Raw genomic sequence first — 26,845 nt, 5'->3', positions numbered from 1 at the left:
AAAACAGCCCTGCTTAGTCTCAGTAGAGTTTCAGCTTTTGCACCAAAAGTCACAGCCTCCCAGCAGAGCAATGGCTCTCACGGTGATTTTCCTGACTCCCTCCATCTCTTGCGGCCTGATTCTCATCTCAGTCTTTGGTGAGTACCTAAGATAGTAGCATACATAAATGACCTCTTTTTTTTGACACCTGGGAACATTTAACCAACAGCAACCCGACAAAAACGAAACCAAGGAACCTGCTTCCACCCCATTCCTAACTCTCTGGAGAGAAAGGCTGTAGACCGATACCCACATGCCTGGGTGCAAGTCCCAATGAACTCACCGAAACTTACTCCTGAGTAGACCTGCCTTCACTTTCGGTTACAACTCCCCCACCCCAATTTTCTTCATTTTAGCAGCATAAGTGTGGGAGGGCGGGGAGTCTTTTAGTTGTCACCATCGTTAAACAACTCAAAGTCAGAAGTCCTCGAAGTTCTACTTCATTTTATTTTTAAAAAATATATATCTTTATTAATTTAAAATACATTTATGAGAAAACAGACGTACATACAAATAAACAAGCATACTATCAAACAAACAAATAACAGAAAAATCAAACAAACCACCACACTATAAGATACAAGAAGATTAATATAATTATCATCATATATACTCCTGATACTGAACACAATTATAAAACTTATAGAGAAGAAATTAAAAACTGACTTCCAATTAATCTCGCTGTACTTTATCTATCCATTACTTTATACCGCACAGTTACATATTTCTTATATAATTTCTTTTTACCTCCCTACGAACTTATATTTATACAATACAGGGATCAGTCTAATTCTGCCAAGATGTTTCCTTTTATTCCATAGTTTTCTAAATATTCTTTAAAGATTCCCAAGTCCTTATAGACTTTTTGTTTTGGTTGGCTTCTTACTCTTCCTGCAGATATTCTACCATTAGGATCTGCCAATCTTCCGTGTTGGGTATTGTTGTGTTTTTCCAATTTCTTGCTACTAAAATTCTGGCCGCCGTTATTCTGTACATGAACAATGTTGTTTTCTCACAGTCCTCGCAGATCTACTTCAATTCAATTCAAAAAGTCCTCACAGATCTACTTCAATTCACCCAGAGATTTGCCCACAATCTACCTTCTGCCCAGTCCTAGCATGCATGACTGCTGCAATCGTAACCACACTTATCAGAGACCATTATGCCATGAAGAAGAAGAAGAGTTTGGATTTGATATCCCGCCTTTCACTCCCCTTCAGGAGTCTCAAAGCGGCTCACATTCTCCTTTCCCTTCCTCCCCCACAACAAACACTCTGTGAGGTGAGTGGGGCTGAGAGACTTCAGAGAAGTGTGACTGGCCCAAGGTCACCCAGCAGCTGCATGTGCATGTGGAGGAGTGGGGAATTGAACCCGGATCACCAAATTATGAGTCTACCACTCTTAACCACTACACCACACTGGCTCTCATGAATTAACCGGGCGACTCAGGAATCTAGAAGATCTAGAAGACAAGGTCTTTAAAAAAGAATGGGGAGATTTTTATAATTTATTTAGGAGACCATTGTAAACAAATTAAAACTTTAGCTGGACTATTAAGATTCACTTGTAAAGTAACGAAAATTATAGATAATTCGTGAGTATAAAAACTATGGAAAATGGACTCATATGTAGTTGTAAATATTGGTATAAGAACCCATATAGGGGACGAGAGGAAGTCTGGAGATTCAGAGAACCTCAGAGAATGGTTATTTAAGTAATTTTGCTATAAATTTGTATTTGTAAAAACCAATAAAAATATTTCATATAAAAAAGAGACCATTATGTCCTGAAAACCACAGGACTTGCTTCCTATCACTAACCATGCATAGGGCTTCAAGTCTCTGAGAAAGGGCAGGGCGATGCCTGTCCAGATTTGTAAATGTGGCTGAGCATCTTTGCGTCACAACTAGTCTACAGGAACCACGTCAATTCTAAAAGTAAACCTTCTAAAGTCGTTTATGGTTAGTTTACTAGGTATATCAGAGATGGGGAACCGTGGGCCAAGGCATCCAACACAGTCCTGGAGGCATCTCTCTCTGGTCACTGGGATAGTTGCTTGGCAATATCATCTCCCCAAGCCAGATCACTCACTGGTACTGCTCCTTCTTCAAGCGATTTTTGCCTGGCTGGAACGTGTCCCTCAGCTGGGACGCCTTGTGCTTGCGTGTGTGTGTGCAAACCTCTGGATTTTGCAGATGTGAAGAACCTTTGGCCTCTGGATGTTGCTGAATTACAACTCCCTTCACTGCTGGCCATTGGCTTTATTTGCTGAGGCTGATGGGAGTTGTAGTTCAGCACATCTGGGGAGCCAAAGTTTTTTTTCATCCCTCTGCTACAGGGATAGGGTGAGTTGAACAAGCAACCTGAAAGTGTGTTTAGCATTTTCTTGATACAGGAAGTACAAAAAAAAAAAAAACCCAACCAGAGATATGAAGATGCTAACAATCCAGGGACGCGGAACCTGTGCCCCTATTATTATTATTATTATTATTATTATTATTATTATTATTATTATTGGAAAAAAACAAGGGATGAGAGGATGAGATAGCCAAAAACAGCTTTATCATGTATAATGAGATAAGAATGCAAACTTACCAAACTTAAAACCATGGAGAGAACTTGTCTGAATAGAGACGTTGGATTCTCATTGCATTAGACATGATAAAGCTATTTTTGGCAATTTCATCCCTTGCATTTCCTGTAAGACCAATTGCAGTTGTTAATAGTCATCAACTGGTTTACCACACCTATCAGCCAATCACCCATTCCCACCACCCTTCTGAGTAATACCCCTCCCCACCCTCTCACTTTATATAAGGGACTGGTGACTTCTGTTTCAGTGTATCTGAAGAAGTGTGCATGCACACGAAAGCTCATACCAATAACAAATCGGTCCCAGCTCCTGCCAACCTAGCAGTTCGAAAGCACGTCAAAGTGCAAGTAGATAAATAGGTACCGCTCCGGCGGGAAGGTAAACAGCGTTTCCGTGCACTGCTCTGGTTCTCCAGAAGTGGCTTAGTCCTGCTGGCCACATGACCTGGAAGCTGTACACTGGCTCCCTCGGCCAATAAAGCGAGATGAGTGCTGCAACCCCAGAGCTCCACGACTGGACCTAATGATCAGGGGTCCCTTTACCTTTACCTTTTTAAGGTGCTACTGGGAGGATTTATTATTATTATTTTGTTTTGACTACAGCAGACCAACACGGCTACCTATCTATATCTAGTATTTATTAGTGCACAGGTTGCAAAATTTGCCTTGGCTGCAAGTAAGTTGAGAACCAGGCACCAAAGCAAGTATCATAAGGGGGGAGTGTGAGATATGGCATGCTTAACTTATGCAGGTGTGATTTTGGCATTTTTGTATGTTTGCTTTGCTGTTGTTATTGTTCAGTTTTAAATCAATTATTTGTATTCTATGCATTGTGACCAATTGTGATGGCTTATAGTTTTTAACAGTAAAGATATTCGTTCATTCATTCTGGACTAAAACATCCAATCGTTCCTGTAAAAGGTATGAGTTAGTCATGCGTAAACTGGTCCCTTTCTTGGTTAATTTGCCTTGTTAAACCTTTCTGACTGCACAGCCCCTTCTCATCGCGGCTGCCTCAGTCACTGGCAGAATCCGTCAGTGGGCATTTCTTGAACCTCTTCCAACATAAAAGTTGTTTAACACCCAGTCTCCTCCTCCTCTCACTGCGCGGGAGTCTTCTGCGTGAGGAAGGCGTGGGTAGCGGAGGACCTGGGCTCTCCTCACTGATGTCCAGTGAAGAGTCCTGGAGCCCTCTCTCCAATTCCCCCGTCTGCCTCCCTTTATCCCTGGTGTTGCACTGATTGGCTTCCCCCTCTACTGAGCTGTTTCTCCCCCTGCTGCTGGGTCCTTCGTCATCTGGGAGCCTCCCCTTCGCCTCTCGCTCCGATGTCATTTCCCTGACAATTCCTAACCTGTGACTATGCTGCCTGGAGTCGGTGGAGGTTGGTATCCCAACAACATTGGGTGGGGAAGGGGGACAACTTCCTCTGTAGTAATCCAAGAGATGAAATGATCAAACTGGTGAGCTTCTTCTTTCGTTTCCCCTGCAGGCTGTGGGGAGTGTGTGGAGGTGACTGTACCACAAGATCCAGTCATGCAGCGGAGAGGTTCGAGTGTGGAGCTGCCATGTCATTACAAAACATCTGTTGACAAAAACTTTGTGCTTGAATGGAGGTTTGCCCCCGGCTCAACTCCTCCCGACCAAGGGAAACAGGTGAAGGGGTGGGGGGCCATGGTGTTACTAGTAACGAAAGTTGCGTAAGGAGAATGTGTTGATCTCAACCAACCTAACCTCGGAGTTAAAAAAAATGGAGGGGGAAGAGGACATTCTGCTTAAACTATGGGCTTCCTATTGTCCTACTGCTTTCTTCCAGGGAAAACCACTCTTTAGTGCTCAATCAGAGCAAATAGCAATTTGGGTTTTCTGCTGATTGCCATTTGCTCTGATTTAGCACTAAAGGGAGGGTTTTCCCTGAGGAGGGAGATAGGCAAAAAGGGAAAATACTTGGAACAGTGCCTACAAATTGGAGGTCGAGCAGAAAACTGTGGATGAACCCTTCGTCTGAAATTTGTTGAGGCTGCAACCTTACACACTCTAGGGAGTAAGGCCCGCTGAAAACAGTGGGACTAACTTCTGAGTACACATTCACAGGGTTAAGAATGTAAAGAACTAGAGCCATAAACAGAAACTGCTAAAATTACCCAACTCCCAAAAGGTTTGCCTGGATAAGATTCAAGAGATTTCTCAGATGCCTAAGTTCAGAGTCAGGCTCTTCTCCAGCTGATCAACAGAAAGAGAAGACAAACTGCATTTAGCAGAGGAGATGGGAAGTTCTAGCATTGGAGTCAGTCTCTAACCCCAAGAGGTGGTTCTCTGGACAAACTGCTAGAGTAGCAACAGCATTTTCACAGCAGGTGTAATGATGTGATCTGCTAGAGCTGCATTTATTTGTGAGTTGTTGTGAGTTTCAGGATGGTTAAAAAAAAAGGTAATGGACCCCTGGACGGTTAAGTCCAGTCCAAGACAACTATGGGGTTGCAGCGCCCATCTCGATTTCAGGCCAAGGGAGCCAGCGTTTGTCCACAGACAGCTTTCTGGGACATGTGGCCAGCATGACGAAACCACTTCTGGTGCAACAGGACACCGTGACGGAAACCAGAGTGCACGGAAACACCGTTTACCTTCCCACCACAGCAGCACCTATTTGTCTGCTTGCACTGGTGTGCTTTTGAACTGCTAGCTTGGCAGGAGCTGGGACAGGGCAACAGGAGCTCACCCTGTCACAGGGATTCAAACCACTGATCTTCCAATAGGCAAGCCCAAGAGGCTCAGTGGTGTAAACCACAGCACCACCCACGCCCATGTGAGGTGACAGAGGGCTAGTGTAGCCTTGGCTGGTACATGATCCATCTCTTTGGAAGGGTAGGCAGAGGCAGAAACTGGTCCAAGGTCACCCAGTGCCCCTCTTGACGGATCAGGGATTTGACCACAGGTGTCCTCAGCTGAAGTCCAACACGATAACCATGACTCTGCCCTTTGTTCACTCGCTATACTAGAACTGCCACTTGATCCTTATAGAATGGGTATTAGGTTGTGCAGTGATGCTCTTTGGGGTTATATCTAGGGGCTTGCTCACACATTCCATTGAATGCAAACATAAGCTGTCCCTACGTGTGAAAGTGTGTACACTAGTTTGTTTCTGCAGCTCGGCTATTGTGTATGCAGGTAGACACTACTGTACTCTCATTGAATGCATACAGCTTTAAACAGTCATGGCATTCCCCCCAAGGATCCTGGGAGCTGTAGTCTGTTAGGGGTGTTGGGCTCCTTATTTTCCAAGTGGTTTAACAACAACAACCATAACTACTACAACAACTTATTTATACACTGCCCATCTGGCTGGATTTCCCCAGCACTCTGGGCAGTTCCCAACAGAGCTGCTTTCAGATGTCTTCTAAAAGTCAGATAGTTGTTTATTCCCTTGACATCTGATGGGAGGGCGTTCCACAGGGCGGGCGCCACTACTGAGAAGGCCCTCTGCCTGGTTCCCTGTAACTTTGCTTCTCGCAGTGAGGGAACCGCCAGTAGGCCCTCAGAGCTGGATCTCATTGTCCGGGCTGAACGATGGGGGTGGAGATGCTCCTTCAGGCATACTGGACCGAGGCCATTTCGGGCCTTAAAGGTCAGCACCAACACTTTGAATTGTGCTCAGAAACATACTGGGTGCCAATGTAGGTCTTTCAGGACTGGTGTTATAGGGTCTCGGCAGCCACTCCCAGTCACCAGTCTAGATGCTGCATTCTGGATTAGCTGTAGTTTCTGGGTCATTAAATTCCTCTTCACAGGGAACTCTGGGGATTGTAGCTCTGGGAGGGGTATCGGGGTCTCCTAGCAACTTTCAGAACCCTTAACAAATGACAGTTCCCAACATTCTTTAGGGCGCCACAACTGTTTTACTGGTATAAGCAATGTGTGGCACAGATGGACCATAATCTGACATAGCTGCCTATGCATACTATCCACAATATGTATCGACTTGAAGTTCGTCCCATTGATCTTGATGGTGTTAACGTTCAAATAAGCATGCTTTGGATAGCAGCTTTATTTTAACTTCCAGCACATGGTTCAGTTATAGCTTGTACATCAGGGATGGGGAACCTGATGCTGTCCAGATGTTGTTGGGTGGCAACACAACCAAAGATCCAGGTGGAGAACCACAGCTGGAGGGCCACAGGTTCACCAGCCCATGTTAAAAGTGCCTTTCCTTCAAGTAACCTCATGGGTTTATCGACAGGTTAGGGATACACCCAGGTAACTCTGAAGAGGTGCCTGTATCCAGCGGAGCCTCCCTTCTCTCTACAGATTCTCTACTTCACAAATAATAAGTTGTACAAGCCAGGCTCCCAGAGTGAACGGCTAAGCCTCCTTCAAGATCTTCCCACGTTGGGTGATGCTTCCATCCACCTGACTGACTTGCATGCATTCGATGCCGGCACCTATATCTGCGAGGTGAACAATCCCCCAGACTTCTATGGAACGAGCGTTGGGTTCATCCAGCTCATAGTTTTAAGTAAGTCCCAGTTCCCTTTTAACATTGATGAAATATACTCAGAGTTGAGAGTGGATTTCATGCTCTTTATTCAGCTCATAGTGGTGAGGAGGAATGGAAGTTCCCCCAGAATGTCTGCTTTATATACATTATTGTGGCGATCACACAGGGCCCCCGGACGTTTGACGGTCTATTGACTCTGTGCCACCACTGTGATTGCTTTCTTCGCTGCCACCAACCCGTTTCTCACGGGTACACACGGAGTCCAGTCAGTTGTTAACATTAACAAATAATCAAATAACAAATAATCTTTATAGGCATGAACAAGCTTATGGTTTCAGTTACAGTGGTGCCTCGCAAGACGAAATTAATTCGTTCCGCGAGTTTTTTCGCCTTGCGGTTTTTTTCGTCTTGCGAAGCACGGTGTCGGAAAAGTTTTGGAAAAGCTTCAAAAATCACGAAAGTCTTCAAAAAACCTCAAAAAAGGCTACCACACCATGTGCTATGAGTTGCTCCTCGAAGTCAAGTCGCAACTGTATTAACGGTTTTAAGAAAAAGGAAACAAACTTGCAAGACATTTCCGTCTTGCGAAGCAAGCCCATAGGGAAAATCGTCTTGCGAAGCAACTAAAAAAACCAAAAACCCTTTCGTTTTGTGAGTTTTCCGTCTTGCGAGGCATTCGTCTTGCGAGGTACCACTGTAATTTTTCTTGTCAGTTTCTTAATCTTATTTCCTTAACTGTCCTATTTGTTCTTAACAACTTCAAACTTATTATCCCAACTAACTATCTGACTCCACCTAACAATTCCTCTCACTCTCTCACCACACCTCGACCAACCCACAGACTATTCTCCCTCTTTCTTCTCCAACTCCCAACTCTCAACTGACTTTCACACAACTCCAACTCTCCTCTAACTCCTCCTATCAGTTTCCACTGGCCAATCACATCACACTCATTTTAACCCTTTCCTTATGACTCACCTAGGAGGCAAATGCCACAATTATTCTCACAATGGGCCCCACGTGATTGGCTAATTCCAGGATTCTCCTGTAGGCCAATCAGGCTGCAGATTCACTTCCACCTGGAGCTGGATTGGGGGGCTCCTGTGGACCAATCAGACTGCTGCATTTTGAGTCCTATTGTTCTAGGACTGATCAGAATGCTGCATTCGGAATCCTATTGTTCTAGGACCAATCAGACTGCTACATTTTGGATCCTATTCAACTCAGTACATAACAATTGAATAGAAGGGATGCAGTCCTGCAGCCAGGCTGAAAGCAGACCAAATGTTTTTCTCCGTTTCCCCAGAGGGCAGGGTGGGGAATGGGTTTAAGTTGGATTTAAGTTAACCCACTCGGCTGAATGGGTTTAAGCTGCAGGCAGGGAGAACTTGGTTATGTATAAGGAGAAATGTATTCAGTTTAAGAGCAGTTTGCCAAGGGAACCAGTTACCTAGAAGGATGGTGGTTCTTAATCTCCAGAGGACATCTTCAAGCAGAATCTGGACAAACATCTGTTGGGCATGCTCTCACCCTTGGACTTATTTCAGATCTGTGACTCTATGGCTACATAAACACCATACATTTAAAGCACATTCTCCCCCCCCCAAACCCTGGAAACACCCCTCAGAGTGTGTTGGGTTTCCATGTGAAGGGGTACATCTGAAACCCCCCCAGTCCCTTTCTCCCTGCACACAAATAGCCAAGAACACACCATTGTTCAGTTTAACATTTATTACAGTGATACATCACATGCTTTTCCCTACTGTTTAAAGTGGTATGATAGTGCTTTAAATGTATAGTGCGGATGGGGGCCCAGGAGCATGCCTTCAAGGGGGCTTTGTCCATATTGAACCACTTCCTTTTTTATATAATATTTTTATTAAATTTTCAACAAAAATAACCAAAGTAAAAGATGCACAATAGCAAATACAAAAACAACCATAAACAAAGAAAAATATACACAAAACAATGTCAAATCCATAAAATGGAATTTTCTGAATACCGTGTCTTCCCTCCCCCATCCCCATCCCTGGTTCCTTAAATTTTCTTTTCAATTGCAAATCATTTCTACTCCAAATTATTATTATTTTACCTCAAATTTCCTGTCCCATTTCTGAAATTACAAGTGTTCTTAAAATCCTGCCAATGTATTAATTAACTTGTTTACAATACTTCTGCAAATACAAAATAAACATTTCCCATTCTTTTTTAAATTTCTTGTTCTCTTGATTTCTGAGCTTTCCAGATGGTTTCGCCATTTCAGCATAGTCCATTAACTTGGTTTGCCAATTTTCTTTAGTTGGGACTGCTTCCTCTTTATGACTTATGTCTGATATATCTCTGTAAAATTTTAATTTGAAAAACCAAATAAATAAATTTAAAGGCAAACTCTACAATTCTATGATACTATGTGTCCTGGCACTGAATTATCTCTCCACACCCCCCCACCCCGCAGTGCCTCCATCCACTCCAGTGTGCACAGGGACCAATTCTGTTTCCGTGGGTTCGGACGCCCGCCTGACCTGCAATTCTTCCGAAGGTGTGCCTTCGCCAACTTATTCCTGGACACGGCTGGATACCAAGACTCCACTACCTCTGTCCAATATGGTGCAAGGTAAGTGAATAACTACTCTCTTCAGATACATTACTATTAAGGAACACTTTGGAAAAGGAAAACTGCATTGGTGCAATTTTCGTTCTTACCAACAGGGTAATGCAGATAGATGTGTAGGGACACGGGTGGTGCTGTGGTCTAAACCAGTGAGCCTCTTGGGCTTGCTGATTGGAAGACTGGCGGTTCAAAACTCTGTGACAGGGTGAGCTCCCATTGTTTGGTCCCAGCTCCTGCCAACCCAGCAGTTCAAAAGCACACCAGTGCAAATTAAAAAAATTCCTTCCAGTAGCACCTTAAAGACCAACTAAGTTAGTTCTTGGTATGAGCTTTCGTGTGCATGCACACTTCTTCAGATACACTGAAACAGAAGTTGCCAGATCCTTCTATATAGTGAGAAGGTGGGGAGGGGTATTACTCAGAAGGGTGGTGGGAATAGGAGATTGGCAGATAGCTGAGATGAGCCTGTTGACGACTCTTAACGACTGCAATAGGTCTACAGGAAAAGGCAAGGGGTGAAAAGGTGAGAAATGGCTTAGTCATGTATAACGGGATAAGAATCCAATGTCTTTGTTCAAACCAGGTCTCTCCATGGTTTTAAGTTTGGTAATGAGTTGCAATTCAGCAGCTTCTCTTTCCAGTCTATTTCTGAAATTCCTTTGTAGTAAAACAGCTACTTTGAGATCTTGTATAGAATGTCCTGGGAGATTGAAGTGTTCTCCTACTGGTTTCTCTGTTTTGTGATTCTTGATGTCAGATTTATGTCCATTTATTCTTTGGCGTAAGGTTTGACCTGTTTGTCCAATATAGAGAGCTGAAGGACACTGTTGGCATTTGATGGCATACACAATGTTAGACGATGAGCAATTGAATAGTCCCAAGATGGTATGTGTGATGTTGTTGGGGCCAGTAATGGTGTTGTCCGGGTGTATGTGGCAGCAAAGTTAGCATCTGGGTTTATTGCAGGCTCTGGTGCCAGTGTCCGTGTTAAGTCTGGTTGTAGTATTATTGTGGGTTAGGAGTTGTTTAAGATTTAGGCTACTGGAAGGAATTTTTTTATTTTGACTATGGCAGACCAACACGGCTACCTATCTGTAACTGACACCAGTGCAAGTAGATAAACAGGTACCACTGCGGCAGGAAGGTAAACGGCATTTCTGTGCCTTCTGGTTTCCGCCATGGTGCTCTGTTGCACCAGAAGCAGTTTAGTCATGCTGGCCACATGACCCGGAAAGCTACCTGTGGACAAACGCCGGCTCCCTTGGCCTGAAAGTAGGATGATTGCCGCAACCCCATAGTCACCTTTGATTGGACTTAACCATCCAGCGGTCCTTTACCTTTTACCTTCTGCAGATTGATGCTGAGCTAGAACAGGGATGGGGAACCTTACCTAGGGAACTGGATCTGACCATCTATGTCATCCAAATGCTTAACAAGGGATCCCCCTTCCCGGCCACACTCCCAATGGTCTCTACTCCTTACTCTCCCTGAGAGATTTTGCCCAACTGGACTGTGTCCTTTATCTCTGATAAAGCCTCTTGCTTTCTTCGAAGGGAGACAAGGGGAGTGAGTGAGTATTTGTAGAAGCAAACGTTTTGTACTCCAACTGTTGTTGTCTCTGGCCCCACACACCGCTGGTTAAATTGCCCCCTGCAACATGTGGCAGTGCAATTGCTGAGTTTCACAGCACGCCATAAAATGAGCTTCCGGTGCCCCAACCCACAGGTCACTGATTTTGCCAAAATTCCAGTGTCTGATGCACTTGAAAACGGCGCCAAACAATTGCAAATTGCACCCTTCAACGTTTGGCGATGCAAATACCACATTTCCAGGTAGGCCAGTCCTGCGTTCCCCTTGTCATCAGCAGTTTCAGGAGGAGAGAGAAAGACATGCTATACCGTTCGAGGAGGAATGACCTATGTAAATGACTGTCTACTCAGAAAAAAGCCTCACTCAGTGGGCCTTTCTCCCAGGTAATTGTGTGTTTAGGCTACAGTGTTTAATATAGGCAGCCAGGACTCCTCTGGATGAAAAGATCTTTTTGCACCAGGTCATTGAGGGCCACTTGCTTTTTAAAATTCTCCCATATATACAGAACTCCCTGTGCGCCTTTTGCAGACCCTCCCTATTTTCCAGGGATAGTCCCCGATTTACAGAAGTCATCCCAGTTTCTGATTCAATCCCAGAATGTCCCACTTTTTTCTTAGGACATCCCTATTTTCACCAGAAAAGTGTTGAAGGGTGTGGAGTTTTCTGACCGCCATGCCATCTGAAGGCAGCCTTGCATAGGTTTTTAAAAATGTTTTGTTATGTTTTTATACATGTTGGAAGCTGCCCAGAATGGCTGCAGCAACCCAGTAAGATGTGTGGGGTATAAACAGTAAAATTAGTATTATGGAATAGAACACCCCTATTTTCATTGGAGAAATGTTGGAGGGTATGCTTTTGGACTGTTTATCTGCAGGTTTCCCCCTCTGCTTCAGTAATATTTCATTATGTTCCTATCATTTTATGTAATTGTATTTTGTATAAATTACTTTTTAAAAATAAAAATAAAGCATGTTTTGCAAAACAAAATATTTAAATAGCTACCTTCCTCCTGGTAGGACAGGGTGGGGAGCCACAGGAAGGAAACGAGGTCGGAAGGGGACCACGGTCGGAAAAAGTTTGGGAAGCACTGATTGAATGGGGTGCCACGTTGAATTCCTCCAAACGAACTGGGTCCAGCAATATATATTTTTTAAATCGTTTTTATTTGATTTTACAAATACAGTGGTGCCTTGGTTCTCAAACAACTTGGAACCCAAACACTGCAAACCCGGAAGTAAGTGTTCCAGTTTGCGAACTTTCTTTGGAAGCCAAACATGCTCCATTTTGAGTGTTAGACTTCCGATTTGAGTGCCACACCTCTGTTTTGAGTGTTACACTGAGGTCTGTCTGTTTATTTTGCGTTTTTGTTTTTGAGGCTTTTTTGTTTTGTTTCTGTGACTGTGTGGAACCCAGTTCAGCTACTGATTGATTGATTGTGTGACTGCAGTATATTGTTTATTGCTTTCATTTTATGGATCAGTGGTCTCATTAGATAGTAAAAATCATGTTAAATTGCTGTTTTAGGGGTTGTTTTTAAAAGTCTGGAATGGATTAATCCATTTTGCATTATTTTCTATGGGAAAGCACACCTTGGTTTTGGAACGCTCTGGTTTTGAAACAGACTTCCAGAACAGATTAAGTTTGAGAACCAATGTACCACAGTGTAAGTTTATAACAAAACCAAGTACTTATCCATATAGAGGGATTTCTCTGAATCTAAAGACCACCCTGCCCCGCCAATCCCCTCCATGGGTCCCATTTTCAATGTTTTCAACTGCATATTATTTCATAATCTATATTTCAAATCTAACCATGTTGTCCATAGTATTTGTTACATTACAAGTGAGATTAAAATCCTGCTAATCTTTTCATCTGCTTACAGGGTCCAGCAATGAATAGGCAGGCTGTGCCATTCTTTTGAGATTGGACAAATTAACCCTAAACTTCACTTTTTCCTTCTTCCCTCCCCACAGATGACAAAACAGGGAATCTGTGGCTGAGAAACATCTCACTCACATTCTCTGGGAGGTATCAATGTCTTGCCTCCAATGAGTTTGGACAACAGAAATGTGAGCTCACCATTCATGTGACAGGTGAGGACAGGTGTCTAGCTTTGTGTTTACCTGCTTGAGTGCCTGGCTGTTGTCATGAGTTTGGCCACCTCAGTAAGCCTGGGAATTTATTTATTTTTTGGACAAAGTAATAATAATAAATAAATAAGAATAAAAATGTGCACCCCACCACCGAGACCATTCCATTGTAACTATTCAACCTCCCAAAATTTCAACACATCTTGCAATGCTTTGACCCCTTTCCATTTTAACAGTACGCATTCTACAAACTCCCTCCATATCTCCTCAAAATCATTTCTCCTGCATATTCCTCATCTTACCTTAATGACACGTGTTAATTGATCATTAATAGCTATATCCCACACACCTCAGTAAGCCAAAGTGAGATACAGTCAAACCTCAGTTGTCGAAGTTTGGCTTCCAAAATGTTCGACAACCGAGGTGCTGCTTGCTTGCAGTCAGTACTTTTTTTCTATTAAAAAAAATGTTTCAGGGTACTCTAATTTTTCTACTTATATTGAAATAATGCCCCTCAATGAGGCCAAACTTAGAGTCACAAAATGTTTGTTGTTGTTTAGTCGTTTAGTTGTGTCCAACTCTTCGTGACCCCATGGACCAGAGCACGCCAGGCACTCCTGTCTTCCACTGCCTCCCGCAGTCTGGTCAATCTCATGCTGGTAGCTTCGAGAACACTGTCCAGGCATCTCGTCCTCTCTCGTCCCCTTCTCCTTGTGCCCTCCATCTTTCCCAACACCAGGGTCTTTTCCAGGGAGTCTTCTCTTCTCATGAGGTGGCCAAAGTACTGGAGCCTCAGCTTCAGGATCTGTCCTTCCAGTGAGCACTCAGGGCTGAATCCCTTCAGAATGGAGAGGTTTGATCTTCTTTCAGTCCATGGGACTCTCAAGAGTCTCCTCCAACACCATAATTCAAAAGCATCAATTATTTGGCGATCAGCCTTCTTTATGGTCCAGCTCTCACTTTCATACATAAATCTTACTCCTCCACTGACCCTGAGGACCTTTGTTGGCAAACCCCTGTGTCCCCCCCAGAAAAAAAAACACTGGTTGCAAGAGCTTCCTGCATTCGGATGTTTGGCTTCTGAAAAACTTTCGAAACCCAGAGTATTTACTTCTGGGTTTTCGGTGTTCACGAGCCAAAACGTTCCAAAACGGAGACGTTCGGGAATCGAGGTTTGACTGTATCACATAGTGGTGACTGAGAAACTGGATGGATGATTAAGGACATAAAATGGTCCTTAATGCCCTGGAATCTCTCTCCAGCCTTGGGAGTGTGGGACCTATCAAAATTTGGAGGAGGGGGTTGGAACTAGCTAAAAAGCCAGCCAAAGACACTGGGGTACCTGAGGCGAAGGACAACAGGAAGCCCCTCTGCATGCCACCTACAGAAACCACCTGGGCTGGCTGCTGAATCTTAGATCAAAATGGCAACAGGACAGTGCCCCCCTGAATGCAACAGACTACTTTAGGGGGTGGAGAGCAGGCCATGTGCCTCCTAGCAGAGAAGAACACTTGGGTGGGGATACATCAGAGGGAACTGCCAGGAGGCTACTGCTTCTTCTTTCTTATTTTTTTATTTTCAGTTTTTAGGAATGCTGTTTACATTCAAATATAATCAATTTTATACATGTATAGGATTCCCTGAATCCTTGGACCTCCCTCTGCTCTGCCATGGTTTCCATCTTACAATATTTATCCAAAAAGATTATATCCAATTTTATCCATACAGTTATTACATGACAAGTGCTATGTCAATCCTGCTAACGTTTCTGAATGTTTACTGCATTCTTCAAGGTAATCTGTACAAAATTTCCATTCATTGTTAAACTTCTTGTCTTCTTGGTTTCTGGTTTTCCTGGTCAGTTTTGCCATTTTGGCATAGTCCATCATCTTGATTTTCCATTCTTCTCTGGTTGGAACATTATCTTCCTTCCATCTCTGGGCAAATAGCATCCTCGCAGCTGTCCAGAAGGCTACTGCTTCTGCCCCTAGCATCTGATGCCTGAGGCTGTTGCCTCACCTTGCCTATTAACAGGGCCAGCCTGTGTAGGAGGTGGCACACGGCCATATGATGGCAAGTAACTTCTGATAGCCATATCCTTCTTATTTGGAATATTTGGGATCATAGGGAGTTGCCTCATACTGAGTCAGAACATTGGTCCATCTAGCTTATTGTTGTCTATGCTGAGTGACAGCAGCTGTCCAGGGTTTCAGGCAGAGATCCAGGGATGCTGGGAATTGAACCAGGAATCTTTTGCATGGAAAGCAGAGGCCCCACCATTGAGCTATGGCTATCCCTGCTGCAACACCAGCACAGCCTAGGAGAGACATGAGGGATGCATGCTACCTTTATGAAAGATAAATCCACTCTTTCTGTTTGACAATATAGACCCCACTTGCAAAAAGTCCTCTCTCTCTATTTCAGGCAAATCTTCATGAGCTTGCAGTGCCATCTAGTGACCAACATGTATCTGCATTCATTCATTTATTTATTTATTTATTGGCATGCGATTTTTTTCCAACTGTGTCCCAGTATAGTCAGAATCTGGGCTTGAGCCAAAGTACAAGATGGGTCTTTTTCTCTGTCTCCACCTACTGGTATATTACAGGATGTGGTTGAGAGAAAAAGAGAAACAGGATACTCCAGCATTATGGCAGCCAAACTCAGCCATCCTTCAAAATTATCACTTCTCCAAATTTTGCAATTCAGTGATACAGCTATGTAATGCATACAAAAATTCATCTACCGGGATAAGGTGTGCATAAGAATGTATCTATTACTGAAAAACAACATGCAATAAATGAATTATATCAGGGGAAGTTGCTATGCAAAAAACGTGTACGTTAGGCAAAATTGCATAGAAAAATTACACACAAAATTAGGAAAATTTTCTGGTGAGTTTTCATCAGGACTTAGAAAAAAGGGGTGTGGAAATGTGAAGAACTGTATGCAACAACGGCAGCGAGAATGCTGCTAGCCCAGAGATGGAAGGAAGGAGAAGTACAAACAAAAGAAGAATGGCAGATGAAACTGATGGAATATGTGGAAACTGACGGTGAAGTTCTGAAACCGGGAAGATCAAGTATTTTCTAAAGACTGGAGTAAATTTGTAATTTATTTAAAGGACCACTGTAAACAGTTAAAATCTAAAGTAACATAGCAGGGATGTTGTAAGCCACTCTCAGCCTTAGATATGCTTCCAACCTGCAGTGAACTGTCTTGGAGCACTGCCATTAAGTTATATTCTCTCAGCCTCACCCTAGGGATGGGGGAGAAATGGGATTTAGTTCACAATTCAAGGTGAATCTGCCTAATTTGTACCTTCATATACCTAATTTGTGTTCTCCAGTTGGAGCACTCATAGGCCAGTGTTTCCCAGTTGTTGGTGTTTATACTACATTTTTTTAGATTTGCCTTGAGAGCGTCTTTAAACCGCTTTTATTGATCACCAGCATTACGCCTTCCATTTTTAAGTTCAGATTAGAGTAGTTGCTTTGGAAGACGATAATCAGGTATCTGCGCAACATGGCCAGTCCAACGAAGTTGAAGAATCATTGCTTCAACACTGGTGATCTTTGCTTCTTCCAGTACACTGGCATTAGTTCTCCTGTCTTCCCAAGTGATGTGTAAAATTAAGAAATTATACATAATATCTCACATGACAAGCATGAGATCACAGCCTTGCATCTGTGTTAATTAATCCTAGACCTTTCACTTCCTGACGCTAGAAAGCGGTGGTGGGGAACCTGTAGCCTTCCAAATATTTGAACCCTTGGCAGGTCAAGTTTGGCTTGTGGGCCAGAGATTCCTCACCTCTGCTCTAGTAGGCAGTAGGAAAACTAATGTCTGGAAATGACAGGGAAGCAGATTTTGTCTAAACATTGGGAGAAACGTCCTCACAGCAAGAGCTGTTCAACAGTGGAGCAGACAGTGGAGCAGCCTTGGGAAGTAGCGGACTCTCATTCGCTGGAGGTATTTAAGCAGATCCTGGATGGACACCTGTTAGCTATGCTGCAGTTGTGTTCTGCACTGTGGTCTAAACCCCTGAGCCTCTTGGGCTTGCCAGTCAGAAGGTCAGCAGTTCAAATACGCATGACTGGGTAAGCTCCCATTGCTCTGCCCCAGCTCCTGCCAACCTAGCAGTTCGAAAGCATGCCAGTGCAAGTAGATAAATAGGTACCACTGCAGCGGGAAGGTAAACAGCGTTTCTGTGTGCTCTGGCTTCCATCACGGTGTTATGTTGCACCAGAACTGGTTTAGTCATGCTGGCCACATGACCCGGAAAGCTGTCTGTGGACAAATGCCGGCTCCCTTGGCCTGAAAGTGAGTTGAGTGCCACAACCCCATAGCTGCCTTTGACTGGAAGGTAGTCATGCAATCTGGAGACAGATAAAGTCACCTTTAAAATGAAGTCAGGTCTTTCCAACAACTTTCTCCTGGCCTGCCTGCCTGCCTATCTGCCTATCTTTTGCACCTCTCACTGTCAGCTTTCAACAGTTCCTACTGAAATAACACTTTCCCACCTATTCACCAGATAAATCCCTGAGCTAAATCTGCTTCACTGAATCTCTGTTTTGACACCCCAACGATGTTGCTGTTAATTCTTCAAGAGAATTCTGGGCTCAGAGCCAGTTCTCATCAATGCCCAGGACATAATAGGCATTTGATCATATTTCTAGGGATATGAATTGTTGCAGCTGTGCTGAAGGTTGTCATTAAAGTTAATTTACACTGGCTTGAAGTTACGTCTTTAGGGAATTCATTGTAAGAACTTTCTCCATGAGAAGGTGCTTTAAAAAAACCAAACCTGTGCCAGCTGTGGAGTCATGACCCATTTGCTTCGCACATCACAGCTGCCTCTCCTTGGATTAATGATGCTTATGTGCAGGATCTCACCTTTCCCTATGCACACACCTTGTACACAGGAAAATGTGATCCTGTACATGGGTAAATGTGATATTTCCTCCAAAATGCACATCTATTGCTACTGAAGCTGAGGCTCCAATACTTTGGCCACCTCATGAGAAGAGAAGACTCCCTGCAAAAGACCCTAATGTTGGGAAAGATTGAGGGCACAAGGAGAAGGGGACGACAGAGGACGAGATGGTTGGACAGTGTTCTCGAAGCTACCAGCATGAGTTTGACCAAACTGCGGGAGGTAGTGGAAGACAGGAGTGCCTGGCGTGCTCTGGTCCATGGGGTCACGAAGAGTCGGACACGACTAAACAACTAAACAACAACAATTGCTAGCAACAGAAACATGGCTATGTGAGCGCCATAGAAAGGTACATATTGGTCATTGTGTATGGCGTCATGAACACCAAGTAACCAAGCTCTGTCCACCATGCCTGTGCCATTTTGTGAAATTGTTTTCAGAGGTGCTTTGTTTGGGCTTTAAAGGTCAGCACCAACACTTGAATTGTGCTTGGAGACATACCCAGGAGCCAGTGTAGGTCTTTCAGGACCAGTGTTATATGATCTCTGCAGCCACTCCCAGAATCCCTGCTTTCCTTCGTCTCTCATTCTGCTGCAGCCTGAGATATCCACAAACAACTCTGGGAACAGGAGAAAAGAGTTCTGGCTGACTGAGTGTGATTCTCAGTTAGATTGGAAGCATATTTTTGGCATACAATAAATAAATACCAGTGTTATTTTCTTTTAAATTAAGCATTGCTGGTACTCACTGATTGGTACCAGAGAGATATCTGGCCCATTTGTGCTCTGACAGCTTTCCAGAATGTGCCGGGCTTTGATTGCCGCCTCAACGACTCACATCCCGTTTTTCTGACTTGCTTCCTACTCAGGTCAGGTCCTTTCATTTAATTAGCTCTCATTTCCGTGGGCAGATTCTCCCCCCCCCCCACTCGCTGGCTTCGCTTCTTGGCTGAACGGCGACTTAGAAGCAGAAATTGGACGGCATCTGGGAACGATTGAAGGATAAAAACACCGAGCGTACATGCAGAGGGGTTTGAGGGTGCGGAGAGGATGGTGGCAGAAAAATGAGATATTAATTGAAGGCAAGGAACTGGTTTGGTTTAGGAAGATAGGAAGCTGCCTTCTACTGAGTCAGCCCCGTGGTCCATCAAGCTCAATACTGTCTACACTGGCTGGCAACAGCTCGCCAGGCTTTCAGGCAGAGAGCTCTCCAAGTCCTAGCTGGAGACGCCAGGGATCGAACGTGAGACCTTTGGCATGCAAAGCAGATGCTCTACCCCTGGGCTACAGCCCTTCCCCAGAAAGTGAAAATGAATCATGGGGGGGAAGCTGGAGAAAGGGCTCAAGATATAATTTAAAAATGATACAAGAGACTTCTTAGGACTTGGAAAAGCCTCAAGAGATAAAGTGGAATTGGAAAACAAGTGAGGTCCCAGCTAAAGAAGAATGGCAACTTAAGGTGACGGAATATGCACAGCTTGCAGAGTTAGCATACAGTGGTGCCTTGGGTTACAGACACTTCTGGTTACAGATGCTTCAGGTTACAGACGCTTCAGGTTACAGACTCCGCTAACCCAGAAATAGTACCTCGAGTTAAGAACTTTGCTTCAGGATGAGAACAGAAATCATGCAGCCGCAGTGGAAGGCCCCATTAGCTAAAGTGGTACCTCAGGTTAAGAACAGTTTCAGGTTAAGAATGGACCTCCAGAACGAATTAAGTTCTTAACCAGAGGTACCACTGTATAGAATAAGAGAGCAAAAGAACATATGTTTAGAGGAGACTGGAAAACGTTTATTGAATATATGGGGGGAAATTGTGTACACCTGAAACCGTTGGCAGGATTAAGATAAATTCAACAGAGTGGCTAGGGAAACCGAGCCAGATGGGCGGGCTATAAATAAATTATTATTATTAATAATAATCAGTTTTAATGGATGCAATAATGGAATACTGAATGGTTTAGTTTTTGTGAAATATGCAGGGATTTATGATATGCAAAATGAGCCATGCAAAGAGAAGAAGAGAAGTCGCTGATGTTTTAAGGATGTTTAAATGAGCATTTTAAATTGTAAAACAGAAAATTTAATAAAAATGAGAGAGAGAGAGGGGGGGGGAGGGAGGGAGGGAGAGGGAGGGAGGGAGAGAAGCAGTCAGTGATGGGCTATACAGAACAAAGTGAAATGTGAGTAAATAAATGCATATCATATCCTGAAAGAAACAGCTTCACTTCAGTTTCCAAAAAGATTTCAAGGTTACCTGGCTGTTTCCTATGAAGCAGGTAGCAGCATCCACGGAGGGAGGAAATTTAAACTGCGAAAATGGTTGCACTATAGCCCTGATCAAATTCTCCCACAATCGCTACTGCATTTGCTTTTAACTTTAAAAGTCAGGAGATGAGGTTCATCCACCCCTAAGTCACATCTTGTTGGGGGGCCCCTTCTATATCTTTCCGATGCATTTAAACATTTTCTATGTTTGGGATCTGTGTGGGACCTTCTTTCCAAAATATGTGCAGGTTAGATAAGTAGGTAATAATGTTATTTGTGAAGCTATAAGCCGTGATGAAACAGGAAGAGCATTCAACGGCCAACGAGGCGGTTTCTGCACGTGCCGCAGAGGGAATCGAAAGATAGAGGAGGTTTGTCAACCTGGGAAAGCAGCCCATCTAGGAGAAGGAAAACTCTGATCCTAAACCTCCACTGTCTTGCAGGATAGCTTTGGGAGAAGAAAAAGGTATGGGAATGTTGAGGATAGTAGGAGATGATATATTGATTCAAGTGAGCTAGTAGCAGAGCACATTCCCTAGCACATTGCTGGTTGATGGATTCATTAGAACCATTTGAGTTAAGCAATCCAGTCTGACTTGTCTGGATTGGATTGTTCCTGGTAAATCCCCTTTAGTTCCCTCTTAAGAACAATAATGACACAACAGTCTTCTTTTAAAAGTAATGGTAAGGTTTACTTACATTCAGTTCACAGTACAGTGGTACCTTGGGCTAAGAACTTAATTCGTTCTGGAGGTCCGTTCTTAACCTGAAACTGTTCTTAACCTGAAGCACCACTTTAGCTAATGGGGCCTCCTGCTGCCGCTGCACCGCCGCTGCACGATTTCTGTTCTCATCCTGAAGCAAAGTTCTTAACCCGAGGTAATATTTCTGGCTTAGTGGAGTCTGTAACCTGAAGCGTATGTAACCCGAGGTACCACTGTATAGTCCTGAAGGCAGGCCTTAGCTTGTACTTACAGTTACAGAGAAAAGTGTGGGTTCATCCTCTGTGAGGGATGAGCCCATGCGCTGCTGGCCGAGAGCCAGCAGACAGCAAAAGGCAAAATAGAGAGAAGGGATCAAGAGAGAGAGATGGAAGGCTACATGACTGGTCCTTTTGTAGGGTCTGCCAGGGTCACACCCATCTCCCTGGTCATACTCAGGGGGAGGATGCTCAAGACCAGGTGTGACAGGAAGTCCTCCTGGCTGGAGCAACATTCCCCTGTGTGTCCACACTGGGCAAACAGGAAATGTTGTATTTGACTGCTTCAGTGATGTTACATCCCACAAAGGCTATGGAGTTTGCCCTACACAAATCAAGGGTAGAGTCCCTAAGAGGGCTGGATGGTGTCTTGTACATCTCCTTCCAGAGACTCCTGCAGCCAAGCGAGTGTCAAATGTATTGCTCTGCTTTCCTTTGGACCACATCAGCAAGGCCGAGAGGGGGGTCTTGTTGTCTGGGCAGCTCAGGACCTCCATACATGCTGCCCAGGCTTGTGCCCTGGGGATGTCACTCGGGTGCTGTTAACACAGCAGTTTGACTTCAACCCTGGCACACTCCATCATCTCTCAAGACAGATGGATGCAAATTAATTGTTCTGGGAGTGCACCAATGTTGATTGAATCCCCAGCTTAACAATTAATAGGTTGCATCAGATTTCCGTTTTGTACGTTTCTCTGAGATTTCAAGTTATCAAGAAATTTTCAAAATAAATAGACTAACAACACCTGGAGGGTCAGGGGTTCTTCACCCATGCTTAAGTTGTCAAGAAAAGGTCCACTTTTTTAGGATATTGGAAATAAATGAGCTGAGAACTTGTCTCCCCTTACATCAGGGTAGGTGAAAGCAAGCAAGCAAGCAAGAATATCCTGATATTCTGAAATTTAATTAACGGTTTGAGGTTTCCAGCTCACAAGTCTATTTTTGTTTCTCTCAGATTTTGAGGAAGAAAAAAAATCTATAGGAAGTAGAGAAAGTAGGCTCTTCAGCATCTTCGTGTTCAAAATCCATTTCTGAAAATGAATGGCTTATAAAAGCAGAGCAGTTGGGAAGAGCCATATGGCGTGAAGCTGTATCTTGAGCATCTCCATTGGCACCACGTGGTCAGGGAGCATCTGAGAAAAAAAGGTTCTCGTAGAAGTGAAATAGAAGTAGAGGGCAGCACAAAAATAGGCGTTTGCAACACTTTCACGAGAGAGGAGGATGTGTAAAATAGGGGGAAGAGCTTTACATGATTGAGGCGTAAGAATGGGTTTCCAGTGAAATTAACACAGGAAGGTAGAAAAGGAAATGTTTCTGGCATGTGGAACTCTCTGCCACCAGATGCCAGGAAGAATAATACAACTGATTTTTTTTATTAAAAAAACCCAGCCCTATTCAGGCATTCTATGAGTTCATACCAGGTAAAATCTTATCTTTTGTCCCAGGCATTGGCTGGACTATAATGGTTTTGTTTTCTATTAGGAGCATGTTTTTGCTGCTAAGAACGTAAGGCAAGCCCCCTGGATAAGGCCAATGGCCCATCTAGTCCCGTGTCCTGTTCTGACAGTGGCCAAACAGATGCTCCAATAGGAAGCGTTGGGGCAGCACTCTGTGATTCCCTCCTCCTGGTATTCAGAGGCATAATACTGTTTTATTGGGTCTGTCCTACTGGTTGTTGTACCATAGAATCATAGAATCATAGAGTTGGAAGAGACCACAAGGGCCATCGAGTCCAACCCCCTGCCAAGCAGGAAACACCATCAGAGCACTCCTGACATATGGTTGTCAAGCCTCTGCTTAAAGACCTCCAAAGCAGGAGACTCCAGCACACTCCTTGGCAGCAAATTCCACTGTCAAACAGCTCTTACTGTCAGGAAGTTCTTCCTAATGTTTAGGTGGAATCTTCTTTCTTGTAGTTTGGATCCATTGCTCCGTGTCCGCTTCTCTGGAGCAGCAGAAAACAACCTTTCTCCCTCCTCTATGTGACATCCTTTTATATATTTGAACATGGCTATCATATCACCCCTTAACCTCCTCTTCTCCAGGCTAAACATGTCCAGCTCCCTTAGCCGTTCCTCATAAGGCATCGTTTCCAGACCTTTGACCATTTTGGTTGCCCTCCTCTGGACACGTTCCAGTTTGTCAGTGTCCTTCTTGAATTGTGGTGCCCAGAACTGGACACAGTACTCCAGGTGAGGTCTAACCAGAGCAGAATACAGTGGCATTATTACTTCCCTTGGTCTATATGCTATACTCCTGTTGATGCAGCCAAGAATTGCATTGGCTTTTTTAGCTGCCGCGTCACACTGTTGGCTCATGTCAAGTTTGTGGTCAACCAAGACTCCTAGATCCTTTTCACATGTACTGCTCTCAAGCCAGGTGTCACCCATCTTGTATTTGTGCCTCTCATTTTTTTTGCCCAAGTGCAATACTTTACATTTCTCCCTGTTAAAATTCATCTTGTTTGCTTTTGCCCAGTTCTCTAATCTGTCAAGGTCGTTTTGAAGTGTGATCCTGTCCTCTGGGGTGTTAGCCACCCCTCCCAGTTTGGTGTCATCTGCAAATTTGATCAGGATGCCCTTGAGTCCATCATCCAAGTCGTTGATAAAGATGTTGAATAAGACCGGGCCCAAGACAGAACCCTGTGGCACCCCACTAGTCACTCTTCTCCAGGATGAAGAGGAACCATTGATGAGCACCCTTTGCATTGTACAAAAATTTTTTATTTTTTATTTTTTTCAGATTTTGTTGTGCTTTTTCCTCTTAAAATACCGCAAGTTGTTTGGAGACCGCTTTGTGGAAAGCAATTAATAAATAGACTAAACCGTTAAGATTTTTGTGCCGCTGCTGAGGACTGAAGCCTTGTGTTTTGTGTCTCTCCCTAAAACAGGCACTGCGGAAGCTGGAGTGATTGCAGGAGCTGTCATAGGGGTCCTCTTAGCGCTCCTGTTGCTCTGTGGAATAGTCCTCTGGTTCTTACGCTTTAGGAAGCAGAAGGAGAAGAAGAAGACCCAATCCGTATACAGCGGGAATGAAATCAGGTTAGAGTGGCTCACCTCAAGGTCGCCTTGGTTCTAAGCAAGCATCATTTGCCAACTGATCCTTAAAAGATGCAAAAACAAGGAAACCAGGAGCTAAAAGCGGCCTTCCCCAACCTGATGCCCTGCAGATGTTGTAGAAGACAACTCGCAAGTGCTGGCTGGGGGTGATGGGAGTTGTAGTTCAAAACATCTGGAGGTTGGGGAAGGCTGGCTGAAGGTCAGAAATCCACAGAGGCCTGTTGACACTAAGGCTAACTTATGCAATGCCATCAGTCTTCCCCCTTACCACTATTATGGCACGAGGTCTGATTCAACAGGTAGTTTGATAGCTCTGCAAATCAGATAGATTATCTGAAGGTGCAGTGAAGGAGGAGAAGCCTCCCTTCCCAATTCCTAGGTCCTGTTGACTGGCAATTAAAAAAACAAAAGTGATGTTGATCAGACAGGTGCAAGGAGCTTCTGGTTTAGTTAATTTCATACTGGAAGGAAACTTTTTAAAAAAGTAATTTAAAAGTCTTTTCCACTATTGTCTGTTTGCTACCCATCTTGACTTTTCAAGGCATAGGATATAAAAGATAAAAAGCTTTCAATGCAGTCTACTCCACTTAATAGGCTACAGTAGGGGGAAATGTGACCAGCTGATGTGTGCACCTGCTCAGCCTGCTGTTCAGGATCTAAATGTAGAGAGAAGTTGGATTTCATGGAGAGAAATCCATGTATTTCATGGATAGGGGAGCGGGTGGCGCTCTGGTCTAAACCACTGAGCCCCTTGGGCTTGCCGATCAGAAGGTCAGCAGTTTGAATCCCTGTGACAGGGTGAGCTCCTGTTGCTCTGTCCCAGCTTCTCCAACCTAGCAGTTCGAAAGCACGCCAGTGCAAGTAGATAAGCAGGTACCACTGTGGTGGGAAGGTAAACGGTGTTTCTGCGCACTCTGGCTTCCGTCACGGTGTCCCGTTGCACCAGAAGTGGTTTAGTCGTGCTGGCCACATGACGACCTGGAAAGCTGTCTGTGGACAAACGCTGGCTCCCTTAGCCTGGAAGCAAGATGAGCGCCACAACTCCAGAATCCCCTTTGACTGGACTTAACCGTCCAGGGGTCCTTTAAGGTAAAGGTAAAGGGACCCCTGACCTTTAGGTCCAGTCATGGCAGACTCTGGGGTTGCGGCGCTCATCTCACTTTATTGGCTGAGGGAGCTGGCGTACAGATTCTGAGTCATGTGGCCAGCATGACTAAGCTGCTTCTGGCGAACCAGAGCAGCGCACAGAAACGCCGTTCACCTTCCCGCCGGAGTGGTACTTATTTATCTACTTGCACTTTGACGTGCTTTTGAACTGCTAGCTTGGCAGGAGCAGGGACCGAGCAACGGGAGCTCACCCCATCGTGGGGATTCGAACCGCCGACCTTCTGATAGGCAAATCCCAGGCTCCGTGGTCCAACCCACAGTGCCACCCGCATCCCTTTACCTTTACCTTTTTTACCTTCATGGACAGAGCACATGTTTTGCATGGGAAAGGTCCCAGGATCTCTACCATCTCCAGCTAGTACTGGGAAAGACTCTTGCCCCAAACCTTAGCGAATTGCTGCAAAACCTCAGTCAAGTATAATTGTGCAGCCTGAATTCACTGGTATCTCACTTGAAAATAGTGACCGTCTGGCTGATGCTGCCTGCTTCAAAATCTCCTCTTTTTCCCTTCTTCTCTCCTAAAGGGAAGATGCCACAGCTCCAGGAATCTCTGAGGCCTCTCTGCAGGGAGAAAGCCAGCCAGAAAATCATCTTCTGGAAAACGTATCTAGCAGGCCTTCATCTACTACCAGCACTACCAAATCCCAGCTCAAGAATTTTCTTGTCTAAGCTTACTTTGTGACTGTGGGGTTGGTTTGTTTTCGCTTAACAGCATTTTGTTTTACTACACAAAGAACATTTCCTCTGAAGATGTTTAGGACATCCTTCAAAGGGTGTCCTAAACTGCCCCTAATCTGCTTGCTGCATTGTCAAAACTTGAATTAGATTTCTGAGAGCTCCTCCCGAGTAGAGGTGGTGGAGAAATTCTATTCAGTTTGCATTTCAACCTACCTTGTTTTCACTTTCCAAAACAAGATGCAAACCGAGACACAGGCATCCTTTGAAATTCTCATGTCTCTGAATTTTGCAAGGTCCTTCTCCAGCAAAGTAACATGTACAAAAAATGAATATGCCAGGGTAAA

The 26,845-nt window shown here is 44.3% G+C and overlaps 1 protein-coding gene across 1 annotated transcript; it reads left to right on the top strand.

The window, feature by feature from the left end:
• Positions 1-26,497, top strand: VSIG2 (V-set and immunoglobulin domain containing 2). The gene is made up of 7 exons (XM_082200641.1): positions 1-137; positions 4,122-4,285; positions 6,935-7,142; positions 9,580-9,738; positions 13,299-13,418; positions 24,488-24,638; positions 26,348-26,497. The coding sequence occupies exons 1-7, from the start codon at positions 71-73 to the stop codon at positions 26,490-26,492; spliced, it is 1,014 nt and encodes a 337-aa protein (XP_082056767.1). The 5' UTR covers positions 1-70; the 3' UTR covers positions 26,493-26,497.
• The last annotated feature ends 348 nt before the right edge of the window (positions 26,498-26,845 follow it).

The sequence above is a fragment of the Podarcis vaucheri genome, assembly GCF_965113315.1.
Source record: "Podarcis vaucheri genome assembly, chromosome: 15".
Taxonomy (NCBI): domain Eukaryota; kingdom Metazoa; phylum Chordata; class Lepidosauria; order Squamata; family Lacertidae; genus Podarcis; species Podarcis vaucheri.
The sequence above is the reverse complement of the archived record's forward strand: the minus strand, read 5'-3'. Positions and strand labels throughout refer to the sequence as shown.